Source organism: Batrachochytrium dendrobatidis (genome assembly GCF_000203795.2).
Source record: "Batrachochytrium dendrobatidis JAM81 unplaced genomic scaffold BATDEscaffold_8, whole genome shotgun sequence".
NCBI lineage: Eukaryota > Fungi > Chytridiomycota > Chytridiomycetes > Rhizophydiales > Batrachochytrium > Batrachochytrium dendrobatidis.
In genome coordinates this window covers 847,064-869,075 of record NW_006281106.1, presented here as the reverse complement: position 1 = coordinate 869,075, position 22,012 = coordinate 847,064, and the positions used below count along the sequence as shown (strand labels likewise).

Genomic DNA, 22,012 nt, shown 5'->3' with positions numbered 1-22,012 from the left:
CAGCTGGCTAACAACTATTATTTTGAGTTATTCAGCTCTGCCATTTCATTCAAAGGTGTCTGTATTGACTCCGTCTGGTCTTGTTTTGGGAAATCCAAACACTGCTGTTCAGTATGTTCAACCTTGTTGTGTCTGATGCCATACTTTTACCAAGTCAAGCGAATGCATCATTTGATGGACTCTGGAAATGCTAATTCTACTGTTTTATTCAAGACACATTTTACTAAAGTTCAAGCCTGAAGATGATGTTGCCAGTGCAACATTGGATTCCATTGTCGAGTGGGATTTGCATGTTCTTGGTGCTGTTATCACCTGTTCTGATTTGACAACCAAAGCAGCTCATTCAGCACTCGCTGCTGCCAATATCCATCTCAGCAATCTTGCAAACTTTCAGGTAAAATCATATCTTAATCTTATTGTGTTGATTATTGGTTTTAAAATCATACTCGTAGGAAAACAGTGCTGCATCTGTCGTCTTTTTTGGAACTTTATTCCCAATGTGGTCCAAATTAGTTGCGCTTGAAGAATTTGTCACAAAATACTCTGATCTGAACAAATGGTTCAGTACTATGCAAGATTGTCCCCAGTATAAGTCTGCAATCTCCGCATGGAAGGTATCAATTTTTGAGTAGATTGATATCCTACACATTGTGTCATTTACTCATCTATTTTTTAGAATGCCACCATACTTGGAGTAGATGGTAAAAATACCAAGGAAGCTTTGTCCAACTCCAATCTTCCTGCACCAAAAGTCAATGCGGATGTAGTTATTGCTTTAGATCATCATTCTCGTAAAATGTAAGTGTACAAACCATATCAGCGATTTTATAAACGTTACTTACCATCAAGTTGTTTTTAATTATTTGTAGATCTCCCAAGAAAAATGAGCGCAATGTGCTGATTACGAGTGCTTTGCCATATGTAAACAACATTCCTCATTTGGGCAATTTAATTGGCTCGGTCTTGAGTGCTGATGTGTATGCCAGGTTGGTAAATATACTACTCGGGAAACTAATATTTTGGTATTATCTAAGCCAAGATGCACTAGCTGACTCTATGTTTGCTATAGATACTCACGAATTCGTGGTGAAAATGTCTTGTTCATTTGCGGAACTGACGAGTATGGTACTGCAACTGAAACAAAGGCCATTGAAGAAAAACTATCATGCAAACAGCTGTGTGATAAATATTTCAAGTTTCACGATGAGACCTATAAATGGTTTCAAATCGATTTTGACCATTTTGGTCGTACAATAACCGAACAGCAAACAATGTATGTACACTCATTGGTATACTAGAGTGTTTTTAAACTAAACTTACTTATATACTCCATATTTTTGAATCCGTGATCAATTCAATGCATTGGACCACATTTTTTGCGTGGCAGAATTACCCAAGATATTTACTTGAAACTTGAGAAAAATGGGCACGTTATGGAAGACACTGTCACTCAGCTTTACTGTAACCAGCATGAGTCGTATGTTCATTTAAATAACCTTTGTGATATTGGAATACACATGAACAAGCATGTACTCACCTGATTTGTAAACTCAGGTTTTTAGCCGATCGATTTGTCGAGGGTACTTGTCCGCTTTGTGGATACGAAGTGAGATTGAATATATTTATCACGCAGATACTTGATGTCTTTTGACTTCAACTTGTGCTAATTGAAGACTTGATGAATCATTAATTTTGACTCCAGGATGCTCGTGGTGATCAATGTGATAGCTGTGGCAAACTTCTCAATGCTATTGAGCTCAAGAACCCTCGATGCAAGCTTGATAACGCAGCTCCAGTTGCTCGCGATTCAAAACATCTTTTCCTGAATCTTACCGGCCAACAAGAAAAGCTTACTGAGTGGTTCAAAAAGGCTAGCAGTGAAGGTATATGCAAATTCTACTTTTGGAGCTGATCTGTTATAAGATAGTTGCTATTGCGCAACACTGAACGGGAAAATAATAATTTTTAATTTGCGTATACAGGTTGCTGGTCTGCAAATAGTCAAACAATTACCAACAGTTGGCTCAAAGAGGGTCTTAAACCACGCTGCATTACTCGAGATCTCAAATGGGGTACTCCAGTTCCAAAAGAAGGATATGAAAACAAAGTGTTTTATGTGTGGTTTGATGCTCCTATTGGGTAAATCTAAATTATTCTATGCATGAGTCTATATTTTATCACTCCAGTGCACTGATGCAATATACGTTTCAAATGGTTTAGATACTTTTCCATCACTGCCAACTACACCAAGGATTGGGAACTGTGGTGGAAGAATCCCAAAGATGTCAAACTCTACCAGTTCATGGGAAAAGACAATGTGCCTTTTCATACTGTCATCTTTCCTTCTACACTTCTTGGTACTAATGAAAACTGGACTCTTCTTCACCATCTCAGCACTACTGGTATGCAGTTTTTTCTTATCTGATGTTCAAATTTTATCTGCTATTTTCACTAAATCTGTGTGTTGTCTGCTATATCCATAAATGTAGAGTATCTTCAGTATGAATCTGGCAAATTTTCGAAATCTCGTGGAGTTGGTGTGTTTGGAAACAATGTGGTTGATTCCGGTATCCCAGTGGAAGTATGGCGCTATTATCTACTTTCGATTCGTCCAGAGAGTGGCGATTCATATTTTTCGTGGAACTCATTTATTGCGGCCAACAACACTGAGCTTCTTGCAAACTTGGGCAACTTTGTGAACCGACTCGTCAAATTTATTAATGCCAAGTATGATGGTGTCATTCCAGCTTACAAGACGACTGGTGAGCCTGAAACCAAGCTTATTTCTAGCGTCAATACCTTGCTTCATCAGTTTATTGAAGCTTTGAATGACGTCAAGATCCGTACTGGTCTTCGACTTTTTATGGACATTTCTGCTCGCGGTAATCTCTATCTTCAGGAGAATCGTATTGACAATAGTCTTTTTGCAAACTCGCGTGAGCGCTGTGACAATGTTGTTGCCGTTGCAGCCAACTTGGCATACTTGATTTCAGCTGTCGTGTATCCCTACATGCCGTCCACATCCGAGGGTATTCTTCGTCAGCTCAATCTTCCCATGCGCCGCATCACTGACACATGGAATGCAGAAGATATCACTGCTGGCCATAAAATTGGTGCTGCAGAGTATTTATTCAAAAGGTTGGATGAATCTCTTGAAGAGAAGCTTCGCCAAAAGTATTCTGGAAAGCAAGATCCAGCTGCAAAGACGGGAACTGATTCTGGAACAGCAACTGGGGGTAGCAAGAGCAAGAAGAGCAAGAGCGCCAAGGCTGCAGTGCCTGCCAGTAATGTTGTCAAGACTCCTGAAATGATTGCTGTCGAGACTCGGATTGCTGAGCAAGGTGGTATTGTTCGCGATCTCAAAACTGCCAAAGCTGATCCAAATGTTGTCAAAGAAGCCGTAGATGCACTATTAGCTCTCAAAGCACAGCTTGCTGCCTTGACTACTGCCTAAACCGTATTGTAGCAAAATCACATGCACACGTGCAAGTTGATTCGGCTAGAATGTGTTTGAGTTTGGTAATGTTTGATGAATAGAATGCAAACAATGAAAGGCTATTAAAGTTGTATTCATTTATCATGACTCTTCACTAATTTTTCCAAAAGACTGGCTCTCCAAGCCATGTACTGCTTGTATTTGCGAGTTGTTTTGATATGTTCAAATTGCACCTATAAAATTATTTTATGTTGATTATTAAATTGCCGTGTGAAAAGGCATGCATGAAATCACAAAGTTGGTGTAAAGATACCAACTGCAGTTGAGGAATATGACCAAGTGGTACTTGTGCTTACCAGATTATTTATTCCAGTATGACGACGCGGCCGTTGTGGTGCTGCTGTTTTGCTAGCAACAGGAAGAGTCTTTTTTGTGACTTGATTGAGTATTTTGAGTGGTGATCGTTTGAGTCCGTGTCGTGTAGGTGTCTGAATACCATGATTCTCATCACTCGTGGGTGCACTGGGTGGGATAGGCAATTCTTGATCTATATCCATTGAATTAGAATGATTCGCCAATCCATTCTTTTTGAAAGTAACTGATTTTTCAAGTGCAGGTTTAGATGGCGTCTGACCTGCAGACCCAATTTTAGACACATGAGCTCTAATGGCATCAAGCTCTGGACCACAATTAGATTTAATGAATTCAATGTACTTGACGGCCAATTTTGTCGATGCTCCTTCACTATCTCGTTTAATTTTCGGGATACTAATCTGCCAATGAAATAAAGCATGAATGGTTGGCAAGGATCAGATTTACAATAGCAAACCATCAAAAACAAGATTACCTTTGCTGCAGAGCACGCAGAGAAAAAAACAGCATTGGCGATGTCATCTGAATACCAATCAACTGTGGATCGTAGACCACTTCCCAGGCTTGCACTGTATTTTGTTTTGAACCCATGATGAAGCAATTCGACCTGTGAATGAATCTGTGTGCATCCAAACTGAACCATCATTTTCTTTAGTTTTGCAGTTCGCGAAGATGGTGAATTCTTGATGGAGAATGGTCCGGAAATAAAAACAGTGGGTGCGAGTTTTTCCGATAGCTGTCGATTCAACTGTCTGTATTGAGGGATTTTGATTCTAAGGTATTTTGCTACTGTTATAACATCAACAAAGTTTTCTAAAGATCTGATATTGAATGGTTTACAAGTTGATTAGCAGCTAGCTAGGCTTGATTGCTGAGTGAAATGAAATGAAATCAACATGTCCGAAATACAAGATTGCAGTATCAAAGTAGTCTAGTGCATCTTGTCATAAAATAAATGGATAAAAAACAGCATAAAGAGCAGTAAAGTTCAAGTACTTACCGCTCGCATGCAATATGAAGACACAGAGTTCCCAAGAGTCGTGGATCTGCATTGTAGTAGATACTGCCTAGAAGCGCAACGGGACCACGAGCTTCTGCTCGTCGCTTGAGTTCTTCAGCCTTTGAAATTGTACCATCAGAAATCTGGAGTTGCAGTTGTTCTGCTATGTTTTTCAATGAATCCATACTATTCCGATACTAGATTAATATCAGATATTGACGCAAGTGTTGGATTGCTGCTCATCAAAATAAATTAATATTCAAGCATCACGTGTGATTATCTTGTAATAACCAACTCGAGTGTAGATGAATGACTGATACCAAACCATGACAAGAGTGTTTTTGATATTTAGAAAATGATCAAAAATGATTATTTTCTGATTTAGATTCAATCTGAGCAAAACTGCATTGTCTTGAACTCTTCAAAACTGCAAATTCATTCATGAACAATTGTTCAACAATAGTATCAAAGCATACAATTCCATTTTAAATCAAACCCTTTCAACAACTGTTTTAATAATGAATTTATTCATCGAGTAATTCCAAACAAGAATTGTGAATTTCAAGTGAATTTGTAATAGAAAACCAACATTCCGCTTTAAAACAAAAGTAATCCATTTACGTGAATGCAAATTCAACGAGTCAATTGCTGTGAAATTCTTCAATAATTACAGTTTCTTGCTGTTATTTCTGCACCTTCCTGAAATCGCACAACTTGACTCGAATTTTAAGCGCTGTGCAATTGATCATCTCCATTATAGGCCGAAAATACCGGCTATCGTATTAAAGTCTATTCGATTATTTCAACTTTATTCAACAACTACTTTTTAGCATATTTTAATATTGTCTGACCACTTTGTGCATTTACTGTCGGTCTGTTTTTGATTCGAATGACTTCGTCTGTCATCACATCTGCAATCAAATCTGTCCAAAGCCACATTGCATTCGAGGATAGTAAGCCTATACAGCCAAAGTATCCACGAACTCACTCCCATTCACAAGAACAGGAACAGGAACAGGACGAACTAAGTGACAAGTATGAACCTCCTTCCTCTTCTTGCGTCGGTTTGAACTCTCACCGTCCATCCCGATTGTCCGTTACTAGCCATTCATCCACAGCACGAAATTCAACTTTTTCAACTTCATCGTCGGAGTTGGTTTATGAATCACATGAAGCGTTATTAAAACAAGTTACACCTCAGCTTCCCACTCCACATGTCTGCAATAACACCGACTTGCCAATTACTCCCATCTCTAAACGTCAAAAAGTTGCTGAAGAAATTTTGGAAACCGAACTCCGATATGTCGACTGTCTGACAATACTGAATGATGTATGTAAAAGCTACTTTCAAATCTTGCATCATGAAATTGTCGCTGCGTAATTCTGTGCTGTACAATTATATCCTCCCTTAATTTCGAGATACTTTGAAAGCTAAATCACATAGCTAACCCTTTTCGCTTCACTGCCCATTCAACCGCTCTAGATTTACTATGCTCCTTTGCTTGAAGCATGTGGAACACCAAACGAGATTATTGCAAAAAAGTTCATCACCGAGGTTTTCTCCAATCTGAAAGATATATTCGGTGTGAACTGTGAGCTAAAAAAACAGCTCAAGGAGCGTATCAAATCTAAACCATTTGATCCCGATACAACATGCATCGGCGATATTTTTTTGATGTTGGCAAGTGAAGCTTTGAAACTAATCTATCTTGTTGGATGTGCTTACAACTGACACATTGCTGCAATGTTTTCGACACTAGACACCTTATCTTAAAATGTACTCTCTCTACGTGAAGAATTTCAACCATGCGATCGCACTTGTCTCGGATATTTCTCAAAAAAACACTACCTTTGCAACATTTATCAAGGTACCACTCGTTTTTTCCCAATACGATTCGTATCTCACTATTGCTCACAGAGTTTATAAATAGGAGCAAGGAATGAAACCTGAATGCAAAGGAAGAATTTTTCAAACATTCCTAATTGAGCCGGTACAGCGCATTCCAAGGTGAGTTGTGTTTGCCAATTACCGTAATGGCATAGATCTGACTCTTACGCACTACCAATGTTTACATTCAGATACAAACTACTTCTTGAAGATCTACTCAAACGCACGCCTACGCAACACCCCGACCATATTGGTGTGGTTAGAGCACTTAAGCTTGTGTCGCAAGTTGCTACGTTTGTAAATGAAGATATACGTATGCATGAGAATGTGCTGCAAATGATCGACATTCAAAAGGGACTAGCTGGTTTAAATGAGGTAATGCAGACTTGAAATGACCGCAGTATATGCACTAGAACGCTATGCTAATGCATTTGTAACGTTTTAACCCTACCTGTCATTTACATTCCATCAGTCTTTGCTGGCCCCAGGTCGTCGGTTTATTTATCGAGGTGCTGTCACGAAAATTTCACGCAAAAGCCATCAAGCACGAGAGCTTATTCTGTTTTCGGATGTGCTTATATATGCCAGTCCTGGTTTGCTAGAGGATCAATTTCTATTTCATCGCAAGCTTCCACTTGATCAATTTCGAGTAGAGCATGTTCCAGATACGGAAACAATCAAAAATGCTTTTCAAATAGTGGCCAGTGAAAAATCCTTTGCAGTATATGCCGAGACTTTTGAGCAAAAAAGCAAATGGATCGAAATTTTAACAAGCACAACTGCAGAATGGTGTGCATCGCTTCAGTCATTTAAAACGGCAAAATCTGCACAAACACATCAATGCGACTATGTTGCTCCAGTTTGGGTCCCCGATAACAGAACCGACAAGTGCCATATATGCAAACAAGAATTCACTTTGTTTCATCGTAAACACCACTGTAGAGCATGTGGAAACATTGTTTGCGGCTCATGTTCGACCAAATCATTTTATATTCCCCATGGTCATGGTGAACGACTGGAGCGATGTTGTGATATGTGCTTCAAGGATATAGTACGCGATCAAAAGTTTCGTGTTCAGATTCCTCATCCGCTATCGATCGATGATGAAAGAACCGAGCTTCCTGCTTCTGCGCCTAGTGCAATGAAAAGGACTACGCTTCCACGTCGATCCAAAGCAGTTGATTTTGCTCCGAGTACAGTTAGCGATAGTTCGGAATCATCTATACTTAGTATCAAGGGATCACTTTTGTCATCATCAATGGCTGCTTCCACTGCCACTCTGTGGGGTGCATTGGTAACTTTGGTTGTATTGATCTGGATAGCTTACTTGATATGGTCTAACTAGTTCTATTCGACATATATTATTAGCACCCCGATCTGCCTAACGGTTGCTCGCTCTGTTGTGGGATATATACGTATTTACGTCCAATGGTACTATTTACTATATGTATTGAATATGGCATGCCTTGTAGTTATACTCCATAACTGACAGATTTTATTTTCAATTCAAATATTTTAGCAACTTTGCACCAAGTGTCATCGTGATATTTGCTCACAATGTCTTTCTCGCAGCAGTAAAACTCTGTGCGATCCATGTTCTAGAGGTATGTGAATATACACTTTTTAGACGTACAACTATTCATTAATCAATGCAACGCATTTACTTTTTTACTGTAGGTCTTGAATCAGACGCGGTTATTATTCATGAGCCTGGTGGTGGATGGAGTTTTCAACCGACTATTGGAAATACTTGACCTCGATCATGACTGTAACTCTATTTTTGAATCTTTTTATATTCCATCTGCTTGCTTTTTGCAATTGTTTTTTCCCAATGTGCTCCCTTTTTAATGCTTTTTGAAAATTAATTATTCCAAGTCTCTTTTGAATACCTTGTTCAATTCCAAAAATATTTTTTCCAACCACTATATGCCTATCTCTATCTATCATCACCAGTTTAACCTCAATTCTGGTGATAACTTATTTTAAATTTGAAAATGAATTGTTTACAATCGTATTCACGTAAAATAAAACTTTTACAGTGACTGCTTGTTTTGCTTTGGAATAAACTGGCTGTAAACCACTCGCTACTGCATTGTATTGTTCAACTATTTCAATTCCAAAAATACTCGAGATCGTCTAAAAATGTTCAAACAATCAGTTGCTGAACTATTTAATCAAGCAATGGCGTTGATATACACAAGATTTAGATTACCTTCTTCTTTTTTCTTTGTATCTTCTTCCTTTTTCTTCTTTTTTTGCGGAGGTGCTGATCGAAATACCACTGGTTTGCCAGTCTATTGTATATATTCATGACACGAATGCATTCAAATTGATGTTTGAATTACCAGCACATAGACTATAGTCTCAAACAACAATTTTAAAGCTATACCTTTTTTTTAACTGGTGCACGAGCTCTTTCAAGTGCACGCTGGACACGTTCTTCTTGCAATACTCTTTGAGCTTCCATCTTTTCTTCACGTAATCGTTGACGTCTCTCCTTGTCTTTAACCTGCAAACCAAAAATCAACCACAAAATATACATGAAACCAAACCATTAGTATGAATCCCAACCATAGTAGTCAGTTTTTTGCATGCATTCAAACTAACCTTTTCTGCCTGCTCAACCTTTTCTGGGGGCATCAGTTCAATAAATTCAAAAAGCTGCTCGAGACGATTTTCGATACTAGTAAGCATCTGTAATGTGCTCAAATTTCCATCATTATCTCCAAAACACCTGCGGTATACTTCCTTGACTTTGTGATTCAAGTCCTCAAGCAGTTTTTCTTGTGGCTCTGCACCAACGACCCCAGTGGTGAATTGCCTATGCGATGTTATCCATGATATTGACACGATCTGTATTAATATTTTTGTATACTGATATTGAATAGCTAATTATTAAACAATTCAGATCACCTGGATCGTTCCTCAAGCATATGTGCTTTTTCTTCTTCTTTGGAGATTGCTGCGTTTAAAAAATCAATCTGTTGGTTTAAGCTCGCCGTTTCGTTTTCCCTATTATTTGACATGCATATGTAACCATTCAATTGTATCAGATGGCAAACAACTACATGTGAGCACAATAGCATAATGTCTACCAAATCAGATTTGACAAGCACACTGCCTACATTTTAAAAGACGTATCGGCAATCTTGGTTTTGAGCTCTTCTAATGTTTCTTCTGTTTCTTGACAATTCTGAATCAATGCCAAATTATTTTCCTCGAGTTCAGAAAATATATCAAGTAGCTGCTCAGGAGTTTTGAAAAACATTGCCGGCTCTTGATCGTTTTCCCAAAACTCTTCGTCGGCCAATTCGTCTGATGAAACGGTGTTGTTTTGGTCTGTCGCGGGTGTTGTCAAAGGACATGGCGTAGTGTGATTTGGTCCCAAGTTTCCGGTTTTTGATTGGGCAAGCGGATTATCTCTAGATGATATGTAATTGGAGTCACTCTGAGATTTATCCAATAAAGTCTTTTGTGCAGACTTTTCCAGTATGGTAGATTGATCTATTTTATTATTCTTGGTATATTGTACATTGACTGTTAAGCTTCCAAAAATACTTGTGTGGATCAGTTTTTGAGATCTAGTCTCAATGTGAGGATCATTTGACAAAGCAGCCGATATGCAATAATAATAAATACCTGAGCGACAAAAAACTCCTTGGGGGTAAGTTTTTCAAGAAACTGTCGATATCTCTGTAAATCTTTAAGTTGATCCTCATTTTTAGACATATCGCTTCGAATGCTCATAATTTGAACGTTGAGTTTCTTGATTTCTTGGATTTTTTCAATTTTGGCTTTTGTTTCCAATTCTGCCCTAAAAGCATCAGATTGTCATTAGTACGACTATCGGTGATGTAATGACTCAGTGGCAGTAAATAGTAAGCATGGCCAGTATAAACTCAATCATGCGTGATCATTAGATATGCAGTGTTGGGCTTATACTAAACCGTACTTTTTGATTGCTTCAACAGAGTTCTTGTCGTTCTCCTTCAAGAATGCATCAAATTTAGCAGCGTCTTCTTCGAGTGCCTTTTCATCGTCCAAAAGCTTTTGTTCTTCTGCCTATCCATCATTTCAGTTAAAGTCAAACATCAATTCAAACCCATACCACTATGATGAACATTCAATGAATATGCAAATGAACATAGCACTCTAAATGCAAACACAATGAGTACCTGTGCAATTTCCTCTAGTTTACGCATTTCTTCTCGCTTTACACCCAGTGCATATTGAACAAGAAACATTTCTCGTTTCTTTGCAATAAAATCATGCAGATTCTCCTTTCCAAAGTGTCTATCAGCTATACAATAATGAATCAGTGCCAACTTATACACGTTATTTCAATTGTTCATCATAACTATGGAATCCACCTCGAGTTTGTCGATTGACTAGAAATTTATCTGCATCCCGCTTTCGAAGGACATTGTAAAAATCTACATCATCTGTATCTTCGGCTAGCAGGTTTTTGAAATTTTTGCGCTTTACAGTATTCTTTTCGTAGATGCTGAGATTTTTCATTGCTTCTTTGATCTGCCACATTTTTTAGGAATTATAATAATGTCCACAATCAATTTGATTGGTTTTTAGTCATAATCAACTTTGGCAAGCAGTCATATGTTTAATACATATAGATTCTACTAATTTTACCTCCAATTTGACACGGCGATCTTCTTCTCGCATTGCGAAAACCTCTACGTCAGATGGCATATGAAATGGATTCCGCTCTATTTTTCCATGTTTACCGCTTGTCTCATTTTTGGCACCAGTAACACTGGGTGTCACTAGAGAAACATGTGGTTTACTGATATCTGGTAGCTTAAGTATCTTGCTACGTGGAGATGCTAAAGTGATGTATTTGAAACCGTTTTTGCATTTATAATTATCAGGTCGTGTTGTAATCAAACGTAATACAGTTGTTTAGCAGTCTAGTATTGATTCGAGTGTAAACCCTGCATTGTACATACCAGTATTTTTTGGCAAGATCCTTCTTTCCTTGTTTCTTTTCTATATAACATGTTGGGTTGATTTTAATAACACGCTTGCAGTACCATGCCAAGGAATCTCATTAAAGAAGAGTATTGTTTCGAGACACTCACCATTTCTTTCTCATGTCCAAACGCTACACTGGCTGCCGTCATTGCGGCTGCTACAGCGGATGACATGTCTACAGAATCCAAGGGTGTTTATAATACTGGTTAAAGCGTTTGAATCAAGTTTTTGTGAGCTAATTTGTTGGAATCACGAGTGTGACGACTCTTGTATATAAGTATACTTTTACATTATATACTTTAAAATACAATAATGCATTTTTGTACAATTTAATCAAAGCGTATATATTTTCACAGAAAGGTTCAAAATAGCTGGTAGTTGATATACAACTGTGTTGATGTAAAATGAAGTACTGGATAAAAGTCAAAGTACATAATAAACAGTCAGACTCATGGCATGACTGTCAAATTTACTGGACACTATTGTGTCTTTTAAACTTTTTATTTGACCGTCTCTTGGCAATTGGCATGAAAACAACCGTTGCAATATTGATTGAACTATAACGCGAATGTGTCCGGGTTTTAGAATACAAAGATGAGTTTGTAGAGTTTAATTGAGAACATCATATGATGGACAATGTGTTTATTAAACAGGTAGTCAATTTCTAGTCAAAAACTGCAACGAATATTTAAGCATTTCTGATTCCAAAGCAAACTATTGCAGGACGAGTACAAGTTCCATTTTACGCGAATACAGCTGTGAATCTTGACCACATTGAAAACAAAAACCATTATTGTACTGCACGTTTCCAATGGATCCGCTCAAGAGTTGATTGAGTACTTGTAACTGTAGAAAGCCAGTTAGTTTCATTCACGGTCCATCTCAAACGTACACGTCAACAATCGATACATACCCGCAAACAACGCAGCTATAGAAAACAGTTTGTCCTTCATCAGCAGAACGCAATTGAGCAGTATGGAAAACCATTTCTGGAGCATCGCATTTGGGGCACTTTTCTTGAATCTAATATTTCAATAAATTCAGGATTACTGATAAGCATTCATCATTTCAATACACTTGAACATATGGTTTTAAATATTTGATACACACCGTTGCACCGTCTCTTAAATGTGCATTCGTCCGATCGTTATTATCATCCGATGGATCTACAATTGGCTTTGGTTTGTCGGGAAATGTTGCCTGTTTGCTGACTGTAACAACTGGGCGTAATTCAAATTCTAAACTCATCAACAGTCAAAATTGAGCATTGAATTAGTAAAAACATTGAAATATCATTTGGTATTATAAAAAATTGAAGGCAGACAAAACAAAGATCGTTTAAGCAAGTGCTATCCAATCAGTCGACAATCCTCCTGTACTCTTTTGTTCAATACCAAGTTTTCTGATCCAAATTGGATGTTCATGATAGTAGTGGGGTTTAAATCAAATGTGGAGTTATAAAACCTGATTATTTAATGTCGACTCAGTTGTATGCAATCAGGTTTAAACAAACCTTTTGCATCCACCACTGTAGCGCAGCAATGGCAAACAACATAGTCTTCAATATCATTAGGAGGGTCCAGCAGTGAACCACATTCTTTGCAAAACACTAGCGAATGTAGAGGCTTTTTGGCACTAGATGTTGTCATTGTAAATATTTTTAAAAGTTGATGAATTGAGCAAATTGAAAATTTACAGCCGTATTCATGTAAAATGAAATACTTGTCAGTATTGATGAGTTGATGCGATTTCTATGCAAATTTTATATACAAGACTGTTGTGTTCAATCCATACAATATGTTTTTAAATAAACTACATTGGTGTAAAATCAAGTATTTAAAAATAGGTTATAGGGATTAAAATGGTGGATTTCATTCACAAGACGAAGCAAAAACCAAGAATGACCAGAATATGTGATGAATAGGTAGTTAGATGACAGCTGAATGATTTGCACAAAATAGAATGCCAAGTTTATCGACACGAATCGCACGAGTCTGAAACATTTTGAACATACGAGTGCAAGTCCTTTCCAATATCTATCATCATGCCTAAAAATAGCCAGCACTTGTCAGCTATTGAATGTTATCAATATCCAGCATAGACACAATCAACTCGATTCAATGTTTTGAAGTGAAATCATACCCATATTGGCATTCTGTGTTGCAAAAAGTGTCAGAAAAAGCGATGCTACACCCCACTGTATAGTGCAATATTGTCCCGATGCGCTAATGATCTGTGTTGTCTTTCCAAATCCTGCTTTCATCATCTACAGAGTATCAATGAATTTGGTTTAGATCCACATACAAGCTAAATCCTGGTTTTGATAGTTTAAAGGTGCGTTATTCACCTGATCGCTCGTCAATATAAATGATGCAGTGAATGCAGGTTCAAGAGCATGTTCTGGAAAATTGGGTCTGGTAGCTGAGTTGAAATGGTCATATGCGATTGTAAATACAATTGTTAATCTCGTAAAGCAAAATATTGAGTTGAAGACTTGCCTTTGAGAAGGATAACACCGTCCTTGTCGCATATAACTATTGCCAAGATATCTTCCATTGAACTACACATTTGAGAGAATGCGAATCAGATGGCCGTGGAAAAAGTAACGATTAACAGTGTCAAATACAATGCATTCAATTTACTTGTTTAGCAATATTTTTAATTCCTCTTCCATCTGTATACAGTTGAATAATCCAAAACAGATTACGGAGAGCATAGTTAGTTTCCCAATTGACAAACATGAAAGCCAATCCAGATAGACTGAAGCCAATGGTCAAAATGTACATTAGAAATCTAATAAGGTGCAAGTATGGCATAACCAAGCAAAACAAGTGGATCGAATACCTTTGAAATATGCATTGGCTCAGACATGCTGTATGAATAGTGCAATCGATGTATTGGAATGGTTTGACACTATCACATAAGAGCGTAGACGATCTTCAAACAGCTAGGAATTTCTTGAATAATTAGTTTGACCATCAATTATCAGTGCTATTTGTCGGAGAATAGTGCATCGGTCAACTACCATCAGTAAATATCATTTAGCTGAACTGACTTTTGGAGCATGACATATATGCTGGGAGAAGATAACATTCACAGCCAATCTACACAATCAACTGTTGCATCCGACAGACCATTTCGTCAAACATTCGGACAATCAAATCTACAGACATCAGTTACATCTACTATGCCATTATCGACGAATCATACGAGTGCTACTATAAACTCGGGAAATGGTTATTCTCAAATGGACTCTGCAGCTTCAATCCCAAATGAAACTATTTTTAAAGCCAAGTTTACTTTAGATATTGGCACTTCGCCTGTTGCAAAATCTGTCTATCAGCTAGTAGCTCTCTATTTATCTCCTAAATCAAAAATCATTGTAGACACAGTAAAGGACAAAAAAACACCTACAATCACCAAGCCGGCTGCATCTGATACCCATCTGTGCAAAATGTTCGAGTACTGTATGCGTATTCTTGGAAGGTAATCTAAAGTATCAGATCATGAGCTACGATCCAAAACTATCCAAAAAATTTGATTGCTTTACATTGCAGCTAGTTTTAGAAATTATGTAGTTGCTAATAGTGTTTTGTCGATGGATTGGCTAATGCATTGCTTGTGAAATTTAGTCGGATATCGGCTTCAATTGTGTCGGACGAAGGCCATATTTCGGCGCAAATGCAGAAACATTGTTAGTTTGATACTTGGATATCACTTGGCTATTGAATTCGCAATTGACTTGTTTAAATATTTACTTATTTAGTAACCCGAAATGACCACTCGAGCGAAAAGGCTCTTCGGCTTAGCAATCTTTTGGCAAAGCTTTCTGAAAAGGTATATATGTTTTACTTGATGTGTATGCCTGCTAAATTGTAGACACGCTTATCTGATAATTCGAATATATCTAGTCAATTTTAAGGCGCCGATGGGCGACTCTTTGTTTTCTGTTGAGTCTATCCGATAGTGGTGATAATAGCGTAGACAGTATTGTAAGCAGGTCGGATCTGAATAGATTAAAGCCAACAGTATTAACCCTATTCATTAGATTACTGGTACTACTGGAATACGTCTTGGTTTGCCTTTGATAGAAAATGCCAAGCCCGCCAAGAAATTTTCTACAGTTACTCCAGAGCCAGAATCTAATGCTAAACCATATTCTCCTGAACAACGTATCCCGAGAGCCAGCGTATTCAACTCTTACTACATTCCGCCTTATGTTGAAGATGGTATGCATACTGGCAAGTGTCTTGTTAGTATAGATACGGTTGATGGCTAAACAACATTTATATATTTAGCCCAAAACCCACGCATATCTGAGTCGATGCTTATTCATGATATGCTGTTTGTTTTCCAAGGAGTTGATGGCAAATATATCAAATATAGCACGGAAGCAGACGCATTTATTGTGGATCCAAATATATCTCTTCCAAGACCTACTCGCGATCTCATTCAAAAACCATGCGAAGCTGGCTGGATTTATCGGAAAATCAACCATCACATTAAAGCTTCTCAATCCTCTTCATCTGCTGGACTGTATGAACAGAGTTTTTATGCTACCATTCAAGCTGAACTCATGGACTACTACAAAATGATTGCGGTTTTTGAAAATCAGCTAGATTCAAGTGTGACTTTAAAAGAATCGTTTTTTTCAGATGGACTTACCCTGAGACGTTTATATATCTTGATTCAAAAACCACTTCAAAAACTACGTATTTTGAGCTCATTGATAGAGGTTTGCCAAGGTATGTATTCAAATGGCAATGTTGAAAAATGATGTTTCGCTAATCATTAATACACGTCATTTACTGTCTATTGAATCTGAACAGACTGTAAAGGCGGATCTCTTATTTCAACAATTCATACATATGTAATCCACGGAGATCCATCAGTACATGAATACGTTCGCCGCTTGCTTGTAGAGGTAATGCAATGTTTAATTTAGTGTATTGTATTTGAAAGTACACCAACTTTTTGGTATGGTACGCTGACACTATTTTATTGCAACCACTTTGTTATTTGTCAAGATCTCGCGTCCGTTCTACATTATGTTGAAGCGCTGGATTTACGAAGGCGAATTGGAAGATCCCTTTAATGATTTTTTTGTTTCTGTAGATTTGGCAGCAGATAACAACAATTTATGGAGATCCAAATACATGCTTAACCACAATCTGGTTCCAGGATTCATTAGCAAGGCGCTCGCAAAAAAAATATTTCTAATTGGAAAATCACTCAATTTTGTTCGGCATAGTTGTTCAGATCAAAGCGCATTTATACTATGGTCCCAGCAGTCTTCTGACCTACAATATGGCGATTTGAAGAAGTTGGAATATTCGATTGACAGAGCCTATCAGACAAGTAGTAGCCATCTTTTGACCGTCTTGTTTGAAAAATTCAAATTAATGGAGCATTTACAGGCACTCAAGCGATTTGTTCTTCTTGGTCAGGGTGATTTTGTACAGTGCTTGCTAGATTCTCTTGGGTATGTGTAGTTTTTGATATTTTCGGTGAATGCCCATCTATAGTTCATATATAAATCCCCTGCATATAATTCTTAGGTCATCTCTATCTAAACCAGCAAGCTCGCTTTATCTCCACAATCTCACTGGAACTCTAGAAACAGCCATTCGCTCTTCAAATGCCCGGTATTTTGATTCAGATATATTGAGGCGCTTGGATGTGCGACTGTTGGAGGTAACCCGCTTATTGATTTCAACCACTACTTTTTCCTAATATGCCAATATTCACATTTGTGCAATCTATCATAAAGGCAACTGAAGGCGATTTTGGTTGGGATGTGTTTGCACTGGACTATCAAGTCGATTCACCAATCAATACAATTTTGACGCAGCAAACAATGCATACCTACCTCAAACTATTTACATTTCTTTGGCGTTTGAAGCGAATAGAACACTCTTTGTCCTCGAGTTGGCGCCAACACACGTCGGAAATGCAAACCTTGCGATCTGTTCAAAGTAAGTAGTTTAATTTGTAGTGACATCACGCTTCAAGTATATACATTGACATCTTTGCACTTTTACATCTCGTTGTATTCAACAAATATGCTAGTGTTTTCCAAGGACATTCAGCAATGTTTTGCGCTTCAGTCAGAAATGATTCACTTTATAAACCAACTTCAGCATTACATCTTTTTTGAAGTGATTGAATGCTCATGGAACGAACTTGTAAATTACATCAAGGGAAAATCTGGTGATTTGGATCTATTAATTGCTGCGCATAACAAATACCTCAACTCAATTGCAATGAAGGGATTATTGGCTGCCCTTCCTGGCCAGGCGAGTTTTATCATTTTGCCAATTGATCCAATAGTGTCATTTTGATCTTGTGTTGAATAGGACTCTAACCATTGAATAGTTGTATATATTACCCAATTATATAGACTACTATTTCCAAAAAACTATTCAAAATATTTGATACGGTTTTGGCATTTGGCAAAGTGCAGGTATACTTTGCTAAAGCAATTGATGTTTTGACTGGAGTTAACCTTTTTATATTTACAGGAAAGCATATTTAGTCTTGCAGCTGATGAACAGCGACATCAAAACGATCAAATCCACTCGGCATATCAATTTCAGATGGAGGTATGTGGAAGCTTATACTGTTTTGGTTTGTAGCATTCCACCTAATAATACTTGAGGATTTTGTGTAATGATTTCGTTGTTTCAATACCGGGACTGTTGATTATTTAGACAGAGTATGGACTACAGCCCAAATCGTTGAATGAAACTTGTACACTTCCTTCAACAGCCAGAATCGACATTGCTCGTGGTAAGCTCCATGACACTATCGATTTGTTCCAGGTAAGTTGTTGCTCGAGGTTTTGTTTGGATTGCTCAAAATCCTCAATAGCTGTTTATAATGCTTGTCTAGACTCAGGTCAAAACTCTCTTGTCCAGGCTTTCCGATCATCCGGATCAGAATCTTAAACTTCTTGGCACTCGACTTAATTTCAACGAGGTAACCTTGATGTGTGATTGTTTGATGGCCAAGAAGCTACTATAAAGACTTGTACCGCTATTTTGCTAACATATTTCATATTCTTCATCACTATATACTGTTTGATTTGACGCATTGAATTGCTTCATTTACTTGAAATGTCTTGTTTGCGATTGCTTCACAATAGTTCTACCACATTTAATGCGCGGGGTTGATGTCGGATTTACTTCCTTCAAATCTTAGGTCCCTATATAAGCATTCAAGGATTTCAGTACATTAATTATTTGCTTTCACTCTATCTAGGTTATCCTCAGTACTTGTAATAAATCGAATATTGATGCTATTTAAACACCACATTCTTTTAAATCTATACACCTACCATCCAATTTGAGGACCCAGTTTAGGCAGTGACTCTGCAACCGACACGACATCCTTGTCTCCACGTCCACTAACACAAATAACAATATCTACAAAGAATACTCAGTTATCAACTAAAACGGCTCACAGGTCATCCAATATCTAAAACTTACTCGAGTCTTTGGGCATGGTGGCAGCAATTTCTAACGCCTTGGAAACAGCATGAGCCGATTCCAAAGCAGGAAGAATCCCCTCACTTTGAGAAATCTTACGCAGACCGATCATGGCATCCGCATCCGTGGCAACAACGTATTGAGCGCGACCGGAATCTTTGAGCCAGGCATGCTCAGGTCCAACACCTGGATAATCCAACCCAGCACTGATACTATGGGTTTCAAGAATCTGGCCATTTTCATCTTGCATCAAATAGGTCTTGGTACCATGAAGCACGCCAGGTCGACCTTTGGTGAGAGTAGCAGAGTGATACCCAGATTCAATACCTAGATTAAAATACATTGAGCATGTGAATATGGAATCAAAAAATCAACCATCACGACTCGAACCACATTGAGCAAAGTTGATTGTGATCAACTTACCACTTCCACCGGCTTCAACACCAATCATTTTGACACTGGAGTCATTGATGAATGGGTGGAACATTCCAATCGCATTTGAACCACCGCCTACACAGGCAATGACTGCGTCAGGGAGTTTGTTGGTCAATGAGAGCATTTGCTCACGGGTTTCACGTCCTATCACTGACTGAAATTCGCGCACAATAGTAGGGAAAGGATGCGGTCCAATTGCAGATCCAATCAAATAATGGGTTGTGCTAACATTGGTGACCCAATCACGTAAAGCTTCATTGATTGCATCCTTGAGAGTTTGAGATCCAGATTTGACTGGAATGACCTTGGCACCAAGAAGACGGATTCGAAATACGTTGAGTGCCTGGCGACGCACATCCTCAGCACCCATATAAATAACGCATTCAAGACCAAACTTGGCACAAACAGTAGCAGTAGCAACACCGTGCTGTCCAGCACCAGTTTCAGCAATGATTCTACGCTTTCCCAGTCGCTTGGCAAGCAAAGCCTGACCAAGTGCATTGTTGATCTTGTGAGAGCCGGTATGATTTAAATCTTCACGTTTAAGCCAAATTTGTGCACCACCACACTCTTCAGTAAGCCTCTCTGCAAGATGAAGCGATGATGGACGATTCATGTACGGGTAGTAAGATTGAAACTCTTTCCAGAAAGCTGGGTCCTTCATTGCAACATCAAAAGCCTATTATATAGCATTGTGAAGCGTGGCAAAGTGCATTCATAGTTATATCACCATGATAAAAACAAAAACCGCTTTAACATACAAAAAACATGCTCTTACAGTTTCAATTTCATCTAAACAATCAACCAGTGCCTCTGGAGCATACTGCCCTCCAAATTCACCAAAGCGAGGTGGAAGAGCATGAGTCAATTGCTAATAAAATACGTGGGGCACGATTAGCACCAATTCATGAATCCAAATTACAGTCAAGAAATCCAGACTAACATCGATATTTTTTTTCACAGCATCTGTAGTAGGTAAAGTTTGATAGTATGATCCAACAACATTTTCACGCCGAGTGATATCCTGTGCAAATGCCTGAACAGCAGCAGCTCGTTGTCCTTTTTCTAGAAACATTACATGACCACAAATTCAGTAAAGTAAAAGACACGATGGTTTTCCAGCCACCAACTTACCAGCTTGTTTGATAACTGTAATAATCTTTGATCCAATAACAACACCTTCAGAATGTAGACCCACTTGCACAAATTGGTCACGGCTGGAAACACCGAATCCAACAGCCAGAGGAAGATCCGTATACTGTTTTATCCGAGAAACAAGACCAGGAAGATCGCTGTTTACACTTTCTCTGGCACCTGTGACACCCAGAGTGCTGACCACATAGATAAAACTACTCGCCATATTTGCAAGACGCTGTATGCGAGCCTCAGTAGTCGATGGCGCGATAAGTGGAATATAACTCAGCCTGGAATGTCCAGATTAGTCTTGACAATTATATTTACAAAGTTGAATCCAATCAACAACTTGCCCTTGCTCAAAAGTTAAATCGCAAAATCGCACGGCTTCTTCTGGAGGCAAATCTACCACAATAAATCCATCAACACCGACTTCCTTGCAATCCTTCATTAGTTTTTGCTCGCCATAGTTGAGAAATGGATTGTAATAGCCCATGAACACGACTGGAACACACAGTCCTCTTGCACGAGCTTGTTTCACATAATTTAGACAAGCAGGAATATCAATGCCATGCTGCAGTGCAATCTACTCGACATATTCAGATTAGCATGCACACATACTACAAACATAGACTGCACTCAACATACAAAGCTGGAGTCTTGAATTGTGGGACCATCTGCAATGGGATCAGAAAATGGAACGCCTGACAATACGATCGAATATTATGCGATGATCAGATGAGTCTGATTAAAAGAGGTTTCAAAACAGTCTAGCCAAGAATCATCAGCCAAACAACACTTACCCAGTTCAATGATATCTGCACCACCAGCTTGCAAGCCTAGTAGAATATCTACAGTGTCTTCTTTTTCAGGAAACCCAGCTGTCACATAAGCTACAAACGCAGGTCGTTCTATAGTCATACATGCCAGCATTGATCAAGATCCATTGGAGTTAGCTACAAACCAATACTAGAATATCAAGTCATATTGACTGCAACTGGAATACAGTCCAGTCAGCATGATTCCATGTGTTTATTCAATCATGAACGTTTGACAGCATTTCTAGTGGAATCGTTTGGAATGACTGCAGCCATGCATTCCAGCCAGGACTCAAAACTCTGTCATTGAACAATCTAGCTGGAATGCAACATACTTTCTTGTTTGGCAGTAGCAAACACTTGTGTCAGATGTGCTGCCATGGCTATCGGTCGATTCTTGATTACAAAGCCAAAAAATAAAACAATCGAATGTCAGCCCTGAATATTACTGTC

The 22,012-nt window shown here is 38.3% G+C and overlaps 7 protein-coding genes across 7 annotated transcripts; 3 read left to right on the top strand and 4 right to left on the bottom strand.

The window, feature by feature from the left end:
* Window positions 1–873: 873 nt before the first annotated feature.
* Window positions 874–3,454, top strand: BATDEDRAFT_12267 (methionine--tRNA ligase MES1; the record flags this gene model as incomplete). The annotated part of the gene is made up of 8 exons (XM_006679723.1): window positions 874–986; window positions 1,070–1,273; window positions 1,388–1,477; window positions 1,555–1,606; window positions 1,703–1,883; window positions 1,983–2,139; window positions 2,221–2,402; window positions 2,490–3,454. Coding segments are annotated over 8 exons (1,944 nt in total), but the record flags the coding sequence as incomplete, so codon positions are not given.
* Window positions 3,455–3,570: 116 nt separating this feature from the next.
* Window positions 3,571–4,993, bottom strand: BATDEDRAFT_89927 (uncharacterized protein; the record flags this gene model as incomplete). The annotated part of the gene is made up of 4 exons (XM_006680026.1): window positions 3,571–3,669; window positions 3,793–4,209; window positions 4,284–4,629; window positions 4,809–4,993. 4 exons carry the CDS (start codon window positions 4,991–4,993, stop codon window positions 3,571–3,573), a joined length of 1,047 nt encoding a protein of 348 aa, XP_006680089.1.
* Window positions 4,994–5,697: 704 nt separating this feature from the next.
* Window positions 5,698–8,717, top strand: BATDEDRAFT_35443 (uncharacterized protein; the record flags this gene model as incomplete). Its single annotated transcript, XM_006679939.1, has 9 exons — window positions 5,698–6,138; window positions 6,292–6,519; window positions 6,569–6,676; window positions 6,740–6,816; window positions 6,888–7,071; window positions 7,169–7,990; window positions 8,065–8,127; window positions 8,216–8,300; window positions 8,374–8,717. The coding sequence occupies 9 exons, from the start codon at window positions 5,698–5,700 to the stop codon at window positions 8,448–8,450; spliced, it is 2,085 nt and encodes a 694-aa protein (XP_006680002.1). The 3' UTR covers window positions 8,451–8,717.
* An 89-nt stretch (window positions 8,718–8,806) lies between these two features.
* On the bottom strand, window positions 8,807–11,858 carry BATDEDRAFT_89615 (uncharacterized protein; the record flags this gene model as incomplete). The annotated part of the gene is made up of 13 exons (XM_006680025.1): window positions 8,807–8,832; window positions 8,909–8,990; window positions 9,086–9,205; window positions 9,304–9,517; window positions 9,610–9,708; window positions 9,822–10,213; window positions 10,336–10,510; window positions 10,649–10,758; window positions 10,872–10,996; window positions 11,067–11,226; window positions 11,344–11,537; window positions 11,661–11,700; window positions 11,793–11,858. 13 exons carry the CDS (start codon window positions 11,856–11,858, stop codon window positions 8,807–8,809), a joined length of 1,803 nt encoding a protein of 600 aa, XP_006680088.1.
* A 438-nt stretch (window positions 11,859–12,296) lies between these two features.
* On the bottom strand, window positions 12,297–13,334 carry BATDEDRAFT_89614 (DNA-directed RNA polymerase I core subunit RPA12; the record flags this gene model as incomplete). The annotated part of the gene is made up of 4 exons (XM_006680024.1): window positions 12,297–12,531; window positions 12,599–12,708; window positions 12,796–12,923; window positions 13,199–13,334. 4 exons carry the CDS (start codon window positions 13,332–13,334, stop codon window positions 12,507–12,509), a joined length of 399 nt encoding a protein of 132 aa, XP_006680087.1. The 3' UTR covers window positions 12,297–12,506.
* A 1,415-nt stretch (window positions 13,335–14,749) lies between these two features.
* BATDEDRAFT_25952 (uncharacterized protein) lies at window positions 14,750–18,708 on the top strand (the record flags this gene model as incomplete). The annotated part of the gene is made up of 15 exons (XM_006679855.1): window positions 14,750–15,171; window positions 15,318–15,379; window positions 15,452–15,522; window positions 15,597–15,677; window positions 15,734–15,914; window positions 15,984–16,430; window positions 16,515–16,609; window positions 16,713–17,167; window positions 17,244–17,379; window positions 17,456–17,660; window positions 17,755–18,014; window positions 18,086–18,148; window positions 18,207–18,287; window positions 18,396–18,506; window positions 18,577–18,708. 15 exons carry the CDS (start codon window positions 14,750–14,752, stop codon window positions 18,706–18,708), a joined length of 2,802 nt encoding a protein of 933 aa, XP_006679918.1.
* Window positions 18,709–18,766: 58 nt separating this feature from the next.
* Window positions 18,767–21,942, bottom strand: BATDEDRAFT_35440 (tryptophan synthase TRP5; the record flags this gene model as incomplete). The annotated part of the gene is made up of 11 exons (XM_006679938.1): window positions 18,767–18,889; window positions 19,022–19,109; window positions 19,173–19,499; window positions 19,596–20,286; window positions 20,386–20,478; window positions 20,551–20,672; window positions 20,742–21,031; window positions 21,095–21,327; window positions 21,390–21,445; window positions 21,545–21,652; window positions 21,895–21,942. The coding sequence occupies 11 exons, from the start codon at window positions 21,938–21,940 to the stop codon at window positions 18,841–18,843; spliced, it is 2,103 nt and encodes a 700-aa protein (XP_006680001.1). The 3' UTR covers window positions 18,767–18,840.
* Window positions 21,943–22,012: the final 70 nt, after the last annotated feature.